We start from the raw sequence: 14763 nt of genomic DNA, 5'->3' as shown, positions 1-14763 counted from the left end.
CCTTGGAAGGAGCTGTAAAACTATCAGTAGCAAGATTCAAGATACAGCCACTACATGGCACTTCAACAATGAGTAGAATATCATTTTCTTGAATAAAATGCAAATGAGCTCTGAAAATTCAGGTCATGACTAAATCAAGTTGTTCCTCCTGAAGAAAAGAGAATAGCACATGATCTGTCCTTGTCTGCAATGTACATGATCTGTCCTTGTCAGTCATATCTGTATTGTGCTTATTCAAATCCCAGTTACTGCGTTCTCAAGCTCTGCAGAGGAGCAGTCCTGTTCCTTCTGGACAAACTGTTTCTCATCATTCTTTGTAGGTGTTTGATTTTAGAATCTAGGCTGTCAATCACATTAAAGGGCATTTTAAACTCCAGAGTTGCAGAATGTATAGCAGGATTCTTACTATAAATGAGAAGTTCATGTCCCCAGGCATCTATATAAAATGGATGGGCCATATATTTTTACTGAAGGAAGAATGTGTTAACTAGACATGTACCAGATAGCAATGATAGCTTCTGTCTGAAGGTTGATTAACATGTTGACAGGAGAAATAGAAGGATGGGCTTTGCTTGACACTGCTAAATGTTTCCCTTTCGTGACACATGGATAAGAAAGAGGGGAGGAGCCAGCTGTTAAACCTTAACTCAGTAAAACAGTCACTGTACAGAAGAAAAGCGTCAATGATTTGTAGTAAACTGTTAATGTAATTTGCTGCTCTCACCAAATTCATAAGGCATTATGAAGACAAAGACAGGTCAGAAATCCGTACAGGGATTAAGAAGTAACATATCTGTAAACCTACAAGTTAATGCACAGTCTGCAAATTCATTAGATATTCATAAGTGAATACTTATCAAATAGGGAGAAACTTAAAATCTGTAACTTTAGATTGAAATCAGGTATATAAGGATCTACATTATTCCAAGGTGTAAAAAACAAATATTATTTTGGATGCACCAGACAATAAGGCAGATAATTGTCACAAAATTGATAATTGTCACAGACTGAAAAAAACCTGCCTTGAGGAAGTTGGTACCATTTCTGCTGATTTTTGTTGCTGGACCCTACTGCCATACCAGCACAAACTTAGCTTTCTGTGGGTGGACTCGCAGCAATTCCACATGTATGCTCCTAGCTGATAAGGTACCAGGTAAACTGCTGACCTGAAAGACGTGATACTATTTTTACAGGACAATAAACAGAGTGGTCATACTCTCTTGGAGGAGGTCTTTGCATCCTTCTCTGCTTTGTGTAAAGCTGTTAGAGTTTTTCACTGTATTATCACCATTTTAAAAATGCCTGATCCACAGCGATTCTGCTTCTGCCATCACTTAACCCTAACATGGTGACAATTCCCCAGACAGTGATTTTCTGCAGAGGTTAAGATCCTGTGAGAAACTCAACAACTTGAGCAAATTCAGGGAGACTTTGAAGCCATGTCATGAGACCAAGAAAAGAGATTTAACATATTTTTTCTTTGAAGTTCACGAGTGAGACAAAGATTTGGCATCTTGGACATTTACAAGTAAACTTAAAGGTGAACAAATTCTTGTGAACCAATGTACTGATTATTTATTACTGGAGTAACTCATTAAACTTTCCCAAGTAAATAAAGTTGTTATTGAACAATACTTATTCAAACTAAATAGAAAAGGATCAGCAATCTATTTGTATGCTAGTCTCTCTGGAGGTCAAATTTTGAATAGCCTCAAAATGAGCATGTTCCTATAATGGTAACTCTTTTGGAGAGTGTGATTTCTATTTATTCATTGCTTCTGCAGTATTTTAACTATCTGACTCTTAAATTTTTTTTATTTTTTTTTTTCAGGAAAACAGGCTGCCTTAGAACCATTTATTTTGCTGAACCTTTTGCCGAATGCAACAGACAAATATTACACTTATAATGGGTCTTTATCAACTCCTCCCTGCTCTGAAACGGTTGAATGGATTGTGTTTAAAGATACCATTAGTATTTCTGAAGACCAGGTAATTTGTTTAATGCATTAAAACCAAACAATTGTGCATAATACCAAAGAAAACAGTTGCCATGTATATGGTAAAAGCTCATGGCATTCATTGCCAGCCAACAACCTGGCTTTTTTTTAGCTAGTTTTGAATTTTTCGTGCAGCCATTCAATTAGAAATCATATATATTACTTGAGTGTGTTATCTTTTCCCTTTTTTCATTCAGGACTACATTCTGAGTCATTTCTTGCCTTAGAAGGGAGTAAGAACACGCTTCCTAACTATGCAGGCTGTCTGGACTTCTAGCCCAGATAAAGAGTGCAAAACACTCTTTCCATATTCCCCCAGCTAAATGGTAGTGACTCAGCAGAGCATAGCTCCAACAGCAGAGTGAGTTGAGAAATACAGGTGGAGTAAACCATTAGATATACTGCTGGTACAGAGGAACAAAAGTTCAGTGCCACCTGGGAGAGTTCAAGTGGGAGACTTTACCCAACAGCTCTTCCCCAGGATTTTTGCCTGTTAGCAGAATCTGGTTAATTTGTTATGAGTTCTCACTTCTTCTTTTCCTTGCTTCTTCCAGTTAGCTGTGTTCTGTGAAGTCCTTACAATGCAGCAGTCTGGCTATGTTATGCTGATGGATTACCTGCAAAACAACTTTCGAGAGCAGCAATATAAGTTCTTTGGGCAAGTGTTTTCCTCTTACACTGGACAGGAAGAAATTCATGAAGCAGGTATTTACTGAATAGTCATTCCTCTCTTCACAGGTTGAAAGACAATTTTCAGTAAAAGATTCATCCTAGTATGAAGATACTCATTTTAAATTGTGTAGAAAGTAGCACACTGTATTATTACTCATAAATCTATCACTTCAGAGAAAAAAAACTAGCAATCATAAAACATGTCAGATTAAATGGAATGGAAAATTAAATGCTTGTCTTGACCAAACTTTCAGTGAAGATCACGTCAGTTCAAGCTTTCTTGCACTGCCCTTTTAATGTGTTTCAGACTTAAACAAAGCTGCCTTTTCAGGGACTGCAAGAGGATTTTGTTTTACAAACCCATTTGGTTCTTTGTTGTATAATGTGGATGCTTTTCCAACAGAGGCTGAAGTGAGGTCACCAAATTCATTTCATGTAGTCTGCTGAGAAAGTGATAGATGGAGAGAATCCCAGAAGCCAGATGCTGTTCTCTGTTTTACCCAAAACCTCAGGGAAGTTTGTGAAGGTTATATGACCAAAACAGTACATTATGTAATGGGAAACAAGATCTAGCACTAAATATGGAAGTCGATGATTTCTATACTCACAAGCACAGAAGAATGAACAGTAAACATCTAATCTGGGGGCATTATGTTGCTACCTGGGTGGGGATACCTGCAGATTCTTAAACTCAGTTGCACTGAACTGTGCTTAATTAGACATAGACAGATGACTGAAGCATGTGTTGTTAGGTGTTCTCCAGATTAGAAAGAAGTGTGGTTTAATTTTAATTTGCCTTGGTTGGGTGGATATTTTTTTTTGCCTACTGGAAGGATCCTGTATATGAAACTTGCATACAAACTAGAGGATGTTCATCATTCAGAACTGATGGAGGGCTGGGTCCCCTGCACAGGTACATCACACTGTTTCACCACAGTGCTGCACAGGATAGCTTTACTGCTTAATTTCTATAACCAGTCAGTGTCACTTCTGTTTTGACCTCAGCTTGTCATGAACTCATCAGATGTGTGCCCAGGATATGATTTTTTTTGCATTGGTCTAAGCCAAGCAATATCTGTTCTAGCAGGGTTTCCTTGTTTACGTACTAAGTAGCACTTGAAATTTTGAATTTTGGAGGAGCATGGAACTGAGCTGCAGCAATCAAGCAAATTATCACAACTAAATAAATTTCTGTTTCCAAACAGACTTACAATGGACATTGCTAATTTGGCCTAACTTAATCCCTCTGTTTAATGAAGGTCTCTGGGAGACAGATCACTGTAATACAGAACACTTTTCTTATGTCCTTGTTGTCAGAAGGAAACGAATCTTCTCAGTCCTTTATAAATAGGAGTCAATCTACAGTGAAGAAATGTCATAGGCAAAGGATCTTTGAAGACAGAGACTGGGACTTCTGCCACCTGCAATCCACTTGCCTCCCAGGTGGTTGCACTACAGCCATGACCTTGGCCTTGACCCTTCAGCACCATTGCTGCAATAGAAGGAAGCTACTTTCAGCTGTGCCATCCTAATCTAGATTTCCATAGACTGATGAGAAGAAAAGCTGGATAATACTGTTTAAGACAGGCCCCTGCTTCCTTCTGTCTATTCCATGTGCTGACACCTGAAGGAGCTTTCCATGTGCTGTCCCAAGGGAATCTGTGCATTAAAACTACACAGGATTTTGCTTCCAACCAGTCCCATTTCTGTACTATATCAAAGAGAGATTCTGTGAATTTTCTATCTTATCTGTGAGTTTGGTATCCATACAAATAAGGAAAGAGTGTCCAGCCTAAAGATAGTAGGATGCTTTTCTTCATTGAGTTATACCATTTAAAATTAGAAGACCGTTCCGCTTCATGTAATGATAAAATATGTTGTACAGAGCATCCAAAATTTCTGTGTGTGTAGACTTGTATACAACCAAACAAATGGGTTTCAGTCTATCGAGTTTTAAGACAAAAGTGTCCTGCACTCTGATTACTGTGGCAGTAAACACATGCAGTATTTATTCCAAACTAGGTATTTAAAGTTACAAATTGTCTGGTTTGGCTATAAACAAGGAGGGAAAGAAAGGGATCACTAAAATGTCAAGTCTTCCTGTATATATATTTCACATTTTTGTTAATATTTATGTGCACTATGTAAATGCAACAACATCGCGTACACATACATATACGTCTTTATATACACACATGTATATATACACACACAAATGCAATTATAGGATTTGATTAATGTAGAACATTAGAGGAGCGTTCATATTTTCACCTCCATTTTAAGAGAAGGTAAATAAAAAGCCCTAGGAATTATTAAACTTACATGTTGAGATGTAAAGACCTCAGTCCCCAAGAGTAGACAGGCTTATGTATTTCATGTTTAATATTGCAAGGTTCTTGTAGTCAACAGAGGAAAAATAATCTTTGGTTATTAGACGCAAGAGAAATGACAAGAGTGGGTCTTACTCAAGTAGATAACTGAAAAATTATTTTGTCTTGTGAAACCTAGAATCCCAGTTTTCTCCTGTTGGATTCAGTGTAGACTTTTATTAGGCAGTAGGATTAAGTGCTTGATTTATTGCTGTTATTAATATATGGCATTTCTTAAGTAGAGCTAAGTTTCCTTAGAAGGGCTAAAAGAATCTTTCTATTCAATTATAAACTGATTTCAGCAGTATATTGTCAGAAATTTTCACACAGTGACAACCTCAACATTCTTGGTGTAGAAGCACTGCCCCACTGAGGACATGGGAGATACTTTGTTCCCCAAGCCTGCCTGGTGATACATGTAATTTTCCTATGTGATATGTATGTATGCATATATGTATGTATATATTTAAGAAGATTAAAATAGCTAATCCTTATAGCCGTACTTGAGGATTCAACTCAAAAAGCTTTTTAAAATTGTAATGCTTTATCTCCACCAACCTCCGCTGGCATGAAAATCCATTTATAATAGAAATCATTGTTTATTCCTATAAACCTGAGAACCATCGTGCTGGGCCCATTACATAACTTCCCATCCACTCCACTCTTCTAGTAATGCCCTGTAAGTGCAGAAACACGATTCTTGTTAATCTTCCTAGATTTAGTAAAGATATAAAAAAACCAATGGGTTCTTAAAATTCAAGACTGACAATATACATTGGTAAAAAATACTTGTCAACCTGTTTTCCCATGAAAAATACAACTATGTAAAGTTCAGCAGTTATTTTAGTTTTAATTTCTTTTGCAAAACTAGGGGTAAGGACTGATACCTTTATCATTTCACATACCAAAGATGACATAAATTAGCTATAACCATTCTCAGATTCTCTCAAGACATTTCCTCTTGTGTGGGGTACTTTATACTGACATAATGTGCTGGGCGCAGGCGCTGGCAGCGGGGGCTGCGGGGCGGGCGGCCTCTGTGAGGAGCGGCCGGGGCTGCCCCGTGCCGGACACAGCCGGTTCCAGCCGGATCCAACCCGCCCGCCCCGGGGCACCGCTCAGCCCCGCGGCCAAGATGGCTGCGCCTCTGGGGAAATTTAGTTAAGAAAGGGCAAAACGCCGCACAACAGCGAGGGAAAAAGCGTGAGGAACAGCCCTGCGACACCACGGTCGGAGAAGGAGGGGAGGAGGTGCTCCAGGCGCCGGAGCAGAGATTCCCCCGCAGCCCTGGAGAGACCGTGGTGGAGCAGGTTGTCCCCCTGCAGCCCATGGAGAGCCCACGTAGGAGCAGGCTCCTGGCAGGAGCTATGGCCTGTGGAGAGGAGCCCATGCAGGAGCAGGTTTTCTGGCAGGATCTGTGACCCTGGGGGGGACCCACACTGTAGCAGTCTTTTCCTGGAGGACTGTACCCCATGGAAAGGACCCATACTGGAGAAATTCGTGAAGGACTGTATCCCGTGTGTGGGACCACGCGCTGGTGCAGGGGAACAGCATGAGGAGGAAGGAGCAGCAGAGGCAAAGCGTTACAAATTGACCACAACCCCCATTCCCCGTCCCCCTGTGCCACTTGGGGTAGGAAGGTAGAAGAGTGAAGTTGAGCCTGGGAAGACGGGAAGGTTGGGGAGAAGGTGTTTGTAGGTTTGGTTTTGTTTCTCACTATCCTACTCTGTTTTAATTGGTGAAAAATTGAATTAATTTCCCCAAGTCAAGTCTGTTTTGCCCGTGATTGATGAGCGATCTCCCTGTCTTTATCTTGAACCATCATCTTATTTTCTCCCCCTGCCCTGCTGAGGAGGAGGAGTGAGAGAGCAGCTGGGTGGGCACCTCGTGGCCACCCAAGGTCAACCAGCATACATATCTGCTCTGCTGCTCCACCTCCATCATAGAGATAGGGTAGATTGGGAATATTGAAGAACTACTTTTTGTCACACAATGTGACAGGGAGCTGAAAAGCCCTTGAATGTCTTAAGCTAAATGAAGTGATTTCACAGCTTCCACAATTGAAAATCTGGATTTAAAAGATAAAAATCTCAAACCCAGATTCAACTAAAAGTAGACAAAAGTAACAAATGTGGAAAAAAATCCCCTGAGTTATCCAGTGCTGCCTCAGAACTACACCTAGTTTTATTCCAACCGTGGCAAGCTCAGATAAGCTTAAATCCAGGCATAAATTTTATATATATATATATATATATATATATATGAATAAGCCAAATTTGGGCGTCTTATAAAGGTCTTTTTGTCAAAAACACAGCCCAAGTAGTTTCTGACAATGATTTGACTAGTGTACCTTGGTGCTCCCCAATGATGCAATTCAGTTTAGATTAAAAACTTCTAAATTACATGGGTAGCATTTTATTCCACAGAAGAACAAGCAAAGATAGGTGCATTATCATGATCTGATATGCAAAACCAGCATCTGAGTACTCCCCTGGGGAAAGCAGAGACCTGAATTCAAGCCCAGCATGGGCTTGAATAGGTCCCTTAACTTCCTGTGAATAGTTAAGTATTTCGCTGCTTGAGACTTGTAATCCAGTTGAATATCTGTGACTTCAGACTAGTAACAGACTCAAGAACTTCCTTTCTTGAAGTCTCTTTGCCCAGATTTTCAAAGTCTGTATCAGAGCAGAAGTCTTGAATTAGGTAAGTTAATATGTGATCTCCTCACTTTTCACAGTCTCTGGAGAGGGAAAATGGGAAAAGGCAGGAGTAAAGTACCTCTGTGTTACTAAGACTGGCAGGAAAGGAAAGGAAACAGCACAGGCAGGATGACTGATGAAGAGGCATCAGAAGGGCAAGAGACAACAGCTTGGGAAGGAATCGAAGTGAAATAATATGCAGATGACTGTCATGTAGGAATATTGTTGGTCACTGCTGAGATGAACAGGACCAAGCATCAAAAGGAGAACAAAAGGGAAGATAACTTTTTTTCTTGGAAAAAAAATAGTTGGAAGAACCTGGAAAAGAAAACAGAGTGAAACTGAAAGAAATAGTATTGGAGACACCAATCTTGTACCTTTAAAAGTTTTATAATGCTGCTTAGTTTGAATACAGTCAGAGATTTCGGAACCAAATTCACTAACAGACAAAAAAGAGGAAGGGAAGAAAAAGGACAGCAGAGAAGAGTTTGGAACAGGGAGAAGCTTGGTACTTACACTATGAAAAAGCGTTTGGAGAATTATTTTAAACACCTTCAAAAAGAAATAGCTGAAGAGTGTATTGAGTCATAAAATAAAAATGAAATCAGAATTTAAGTCATCTGCCTTAACGCTCAGAATTAAGAAGGGAATCATCTTTGCTGGTCTAATGATTTCCTTTTGCCATCTGGTGGAAATAGGGTGGAATGACAAGTTTTAATAATGGAATGGAATGTACGCAACTTGAGATTTGTATTTTTTTTTTCCAATTTGCTCTTCCTTTACGTCCATTAAAATAATTCAGTGTAATGAATAAAATGACGTGTCAGATATATAGCACAGTAGATTAAAGCCTGGCAAGCTATAGAATTCAGCTAAATTACACAGACTAATACTGCCTCTACCATTAGCTCACACACACAAAAAAAAATTAAAAAAAAAAAATCACTGCTTATTTTCCCTTAACTAGCTCAGACGAGAGCTGCTCAAAACTGCCCACCTGTGTACAGAATGAAGAAACTTGAGTTTTTCAAAATATGCTTTTGAGGGATTTGAGTGCCCTCCTGTGTTCAAGTGGCAAATTGCAAAGTTAATGGAAAGAATTTTTTTCCTTTCCTTCAAAATGCAGTATTGTCTGCCAAAAGCATTGTAGTATCATGGTGTTTGCTTCCTTTAAGAGAACTCCAAAGAACCTACACTTCTTTTCTTAATTAGCTAGACAGTTTGTTGTGCTTCCTTTTGCTAGATACTCAAAAGTTTGTTCTTAGCAGATTCTGAGATTTGAAAAATATGTTTCCTCATTTATTCCAAATAGGGAATGATTATGTAATTACTTGTGCAAAAGTCAAGCTAAAAGTTTTATAATAAAAATATATCCATGTAATGATTTTACTATGTAAGATTTAATTAAATTGTTGAAAGATTTAAAGTAAACTTCATGTACTCTGATCAGTGATTTTGACAAGTCTAATAGATTAAATAAAGCAGTAGAAATGAGGTAATAAATGAAGTGATAGACTGAATAATATGCCTTTTCAGTACATATGAAAGCGCATATGAAAGGAAATTCAGTACATGAGAAATGAGCTTCCCAAAAGCTAGAGCAGGGGCAGATAGCCACTGAGCATTTCAGCCAAAGTTCAAAACCCATACAGTTTCAAAGAGATAAGAAGAGGGATTTATAACAGGAACTGTCAGGCACCCCTGGCCCTCATTCTGAGACATCAGAACAAATCTAGTTGCTGTGCTCTCAAGCTGGGAGCCAAAAGTAAGTGAACACTTTTGACAGTCATCTCCATTCTTCAGTGCTGTGTCTGAAGACATGGTTCCCCCACCAGCAGTGGGGATGATGAGAGCAAGGAAGGAGAATGGGGTCTCAGCCCAAACCCAAACCAGCCATGAATGATGCAGCTGTATATGATGTTGCTTTATTTTTCATGTATCACAACTTACTGGTCATTTTTCAGTGAGCTTCAGCTAAATAATTTACATTTTCTGCTACAGGTACTTGGGCAATTTAAAAAGCATATGTCATAGTCTCAGTACATTTCTAGCACACTGGTAATCAGTACATCTGTATGTCTAGAAAAGTATCAAAATGTTCAGCTTACTTGAATAAGATGAAAAGAGTATTGGCGGGGAAGAGCTGGAAGACATGGAAGAGTAGCTGCCTGACCAGGCTTCTTCTGGAGTGCAAGTTCCAGGCTCACAAAGAAGGTGTGCGTGAGCCAGGCCCAGGACTGCAACAGTTTGATCAGACTTCTTCAGCAGATGTCTAGATGGTGCCTTAAAATATAACAACGTGAAATCATTACCTGCTAACCTAACCATTTCTTAGCCTCTCCCTATTTGCCTTTTGTCTCTTCTTTAGGTACTATAAAAAGAAGCAAACATCATTGAGAGGAAATTCAAGTGTGATAGGCTTAACTTTAACCTTTAAAAACAATCTACTACAGATTACAGTCTATTACAGCTGGTGAGAGGGTGTGCAGCTCTTCTAATGCTACTCCGGTAGACCCATAAATACAGAGAAATAGAGATTTTTCATACCCAGGACATATATATGAATCTTTATGTTTTGTGTTTTATATTTTATTTCTTGGAAACTGAATATTAATATGTCACAAAATATGGTATAAAAAGGCGGGGGAGAAGGGGACTCAGTCCTCAAATTAACTTGCTTTTGAAAATCTAGTGTTAAAATGCTGGTTCAGTTTATAGTTCATGGCATCTCAGATATTTTAGTGGAAAGCTAAAAGTGAGGCACGTGAAAGACTTGCATTAATTTTCTCAGGAGGTGGCTCAAGATTAGTAGAGTCATTTGTACCATTTAATAAATATCATGTTCTTTCTTCTTTTCTTTCTTCCAGTTTGCAGCTCAGAACCTGAAAATGTTCAATCTGATCCAAAGAATTATACTAGTCTTCTTGTTACATGGGAAAGGCCTCGGGTTGTATATGACACCACAATTGAGAGATTTGCTGTCTTTTATCAACAGTTGGATGGAGAAGACCAGACTAAGCATGAGTTTCTGACAGATGGGTATCAGGACTTGGTAACTGTAAACTCTTCAAGTTTCATACAAAGGGGTGATGGTAAAACACTCACTATTGATTATCTTAAGGAATTAAACAGTAGCTGGGAGCTGATTCAATAAAAAAATTGCTTCTTTGGCTGCAGCTCACAGAAGCTGTACTTCATTTTTTGGCTGTGAAGCCACAAAGACAATTAAAAAAATGTTTTTAAAAAAGGCTCTCTTGCCCAGAAGAGACAAAGCTTTCGCAGATTGCTGTTCTGATTTGCCCATACCATTCCCAAAAGTTTATGACCATGTCAATCTCAGAGCTCCTTAGCCATAAAACCCTTAATCAATTAATAGTGATCTGTATTTCATTGCTCACTGATGTGCAAAGAATGACCTATGCAAGCAACTAATAAGATTCAGTACAATCATACTGCTATATATTAAGTTACTGATTACAGCTTCATGGTATTTTACTGAAGTGATCTGTTCCTCTAACCCTCTTTAAAGAGACTCATAACTTATCAGAGATAATGTTATCTAAACTAGTGTTCAGCATTAAATAATTATATAGTTTGGTATCTTTCATGTAAAAATTCATAAGATTTTTTTTAAAGTTGACTGAAAAATATTTGTGGCAATAAAATATGAACAGCATACATGAGAGTCCTAGAATAAAGGAGCTTTATGGTTCATATGAAAAATGTGTTATGAAAAAAATAACAGTTCCAAATATTTGATACTTATTTGCAAGTAAATGATTAAACATGGTTTTTCTTTTAGGGGGCTATTCTAAATAATCTGCTGCCCAATACAAGTTATGTTCTTCAGATAGTTGCTGTTTGCTCTAATGGTCTATATGGAAAATACAGTGACCAAGTCATTGTTGATATGCCTTTAGAGGACCCAGGTAAGTCATCTTTTGAGCTTAGTGATCACTTTTAGCTGAAAATCTGTATTTGAAGTAGTTTGTTTGCAAACCAGTTAAAATGTGCGACTATCAAAATATGCTAAAATGAAATTTCAAAATCGCTGCAGTTAACCTTCAGCATGTTCTTTGCTACTGATATTTTACATGATGTAATGCTCCATTCCTTGAAAACATTACCTATGAAAGACTGCATGTTAATTTTTTTAACTCTAAGAATATTCTGAAAAACACCTACCTGATTTCAAATCTCACAAGTGTATCTTTTAGCAATATAATGTAGGGAAATAAAACCATGTTTGGTATTATTTCTCTACAGTTCAAGCATCCTCCCAAAATTAATCCACACAGCCTAAGTATTAAGGAAACAAGTAGTACAAACCCAATATATGACTTATAAGTCTGCATCAATTGATTTTGAAATTTGATTTCTTATGATTACTTGGAGTTTGATTTCAAAGGACTTGCGGTGATGGAATTCCCTTGCTTCTTAATGCTGCCTCGCAAAAAGTCAAAAGGCCTAACAAACAAATCTTACTGATTTCACAGCCAGATTTACTTCTTCTGCCTGCTGGTAAATATGAAATAATTTGAAATTATAGCATGAAGCTTGATCTTGTGCTTAATAATTCCTTAAATTCTGTGGAAGTTTTAGCATCAGACCCAGTTCTTATCAAAGTGAGTGAGAGCTGTGTTTTTAATTAAGAACCCTGTAATTAATCATAGGAAAAAAACAAAGACTTTCCGATCATGCAAGAAACCATTTTTTATCTAAGGGCCTGGATTCTTGTTGTTTATTTATGGATTCTTGTAAGTTCAGTTTTACAGTTCACTAAGTCTGTTTAGCTACAGCAAAGTCCTTAGCAATGTTGTGATGTACTTGGGAAAACAGATCAGTTTTTCATTTCAAGGGAACCACGTTCCATTACGGCAAGAAAGAATATGATTCTACCGTATGAATTCTCTACCATATGAATTCTGAACTAAAAATAGTAATAGGCTTATAATAGTGTGGTTTTGTCCGAAGGAGAGGGATGTAGGTTCTGGTATAGTACGTATAAATTTTCAATAAACATTTGACTTGTCTTTCAAACACAATGTATTAAGAAGAATGCATTTTTGGAGTCTTATGCTAATATCTACCAGAATTTTCCTATTTCTCTTCAGTTTTCAAAGAAGTCCACGACAAGGTTCTGACATTCTGCCTGACATTTCACTTTCCTGTTTATCCTTTATCTGCCTCTTAGATATTATATTCCTCTACTTCCTTTCCAGAATTTGCTGGGTTTGTGTTTGAAGAATTTTCTCAGATGAGAGTTCATCTACATACCCCCGCATCCATTTCTACATAGAATGACAAATAAGCAGCATAGTGTTGTCATTATTAAACAATAGTTTAACAAATCAAGTCAATGCAGTGCTGCCATCACAGCTTTAAAACCTGTGAAAACAGACACTGCAAAACAAAATCCAGCGTAGGTAATATCCACAGGATAAACCGCCCTACTACTACTGTTGTATCCCTGCTCTAAGGGTGAGTCGCATACCGCCCCGCTGTGTGCCGTGGCTCCCTTTGGAAGGAAAGGTGGATGCAGAGGCAGGGAGGGAGACGGGAGCGCTGGGGCTGGGTAACCGGGGAGCCAGCACTGCAGGCAGCACTGCACAGGGCGAGCAGATACTGCTGGGGAACAGACTCCGCAAGAGGACGATGTTCAGCAGCCTGCAGCGGGCCAGCAGTGTAGATACAGCCGCTGATCGCGGCATCCCTGTTGGATTTCTGCTGAAGTCATGCAAAGCTGGGGCTTTGCATTCATGTCAGTAGGAGGAAGACTGAGGGCCTTGCTTTGGAAATACATACTGGAAAACTCATTTCACCTTCCAGTATAGCAGCAGAAATTTCTCTGAGATTTGTATTCTCAGACAAGATAATTTGGTGCAATAAATGTTACATTTAGCAGTTCTGACCGAAGGTCCGATATTCTCGTGGCTTTTTACACAGACACACCACTAATTTCTTTTTGTTCAAGAAATGAGAAAATACAATGCAAGGATACCTAGGAGGCATAACAATGTAAAGATGTATCTATACAAAATATGAACAGGTTAGCGTAACTCTGAAAATGGTATTTTTGTGTTTTGTGTCATTTGGACGTTTAAATATGTCTCCTTAATGTTGCATTAAAGCAAGTTAATGTATATATCTATATTCTTATCCTGAGTTTTCTTGTTTTTAAATAAAGCATTTTAAAGAGGAGAGTTAAATAATCTGCATATCAGAACTGTGTAAACACCTGGGGTTCTCTTCAAATTTCAGGCAGTTCTGAAAATTTGTAATAGCTTCAGGTCTACCTAAGGTTTTTCCTTTAGTTTTCCAAAAGCTTCAAAACTGAGGAGGATATTTCAGGTCAAATGAAGTGTTTCAAGGATATTTTAAATTTAAAAAAAAAAATTTAAAAGAGGGAGAAGTTTATAAATAAAAATGAAATACCAAAATTAATTACGTATTTCAGAAAAACTATTTCTTTGGGATGCTTCCTATCTGAAATGGACACAAAGTTATTAAATACACTTTGTGTTCTTTTGTTTTGACACTTCCACAGTGGTACATCTGAAAGTGTTGGATGAGGAAAATTCAGGGAAAAATGCCCCCCATGTAATTAGGATGATTCCTATGGGTGTACATTGCTCTATAAATAAGTTTTAGAGATGATGTCTCAACCCTGGATATAATTTAAAAATATGAGAAAAACTTCCATTCATTTCTAATATTAATGTTTATTTGCATACTTACTTTTACTAATTATTTACATCTGAATTAACTGTTGCAAATATTGCAAATATTTTCATATTTAATATTTTAATATTGCAAATGTTAAACAACAGAGATATGAGAATGTAGATATCTAATGAGAAAGATTTGTTCAGAGCAACTTGCTGGTTACAACTATAACTTCAAATTGGTTTTGTGATCTGCTTTATAGATCTTGAGGCAAAAGGGGATTTCTTGGAGCTCCTGCTTGTGAATTTATGAAAGAAAAGTTATCTTCACCATGAAGACATGAAATAAAATTGACTCACA

General features: G+C 37.9%; 1 protein-coding gene across 6 annotated transcripts in view; it reads left to right on the top strand.

Moving 5' to 3' along the window:
- Positions 1-14763, top strand: part of PTPRZ1 (protein tyrosine phosphatase receptor type Z1) — a 152883-nt gene that overhangs the window by 92322 nt on the left and 45798 nt on the right. For all 6 annotated transcript variants that reach the window (XM_030015112.2, XM_030015111.2, XM_030015110.2 and 3 more), the window contains exons 7-10: positions 1832-1989; positions 2552-2702; positions 10605-10789; positions 11540-11666. In XM_030015112.2, the coding sequence (XP_029870972.1) occupies positions 1832-1989; positions 2552-2702; positions 10605-10789; positions 11540-11666 (621 nt within the window). The remainder of the gene's footprint in view (positions 1-1831; positions 1990-2551; positions 2703-10604; positions 10790-11539; positions 11667-14763) is intronic.

This window comes from Aquila chrysaetos, chromosome 5 (assembly GCF_900496995.4).
Source record: "Aquila chrysaetos chrysaetos chromosome 5, bAquChr1.4, whole genome shotgun sequence".
Lineage (NCBI taxonomy): Eukaryota > Metazoa > Chordata > Aves > Accipitriformes > Accipitridae > Aquila > Aquila chrysaetos.
The sequence above is the reverse complement of the archived record's forward strand: the minus strand, read 5'-3'. Positions and strand labels throughout refer to the sequence as shown.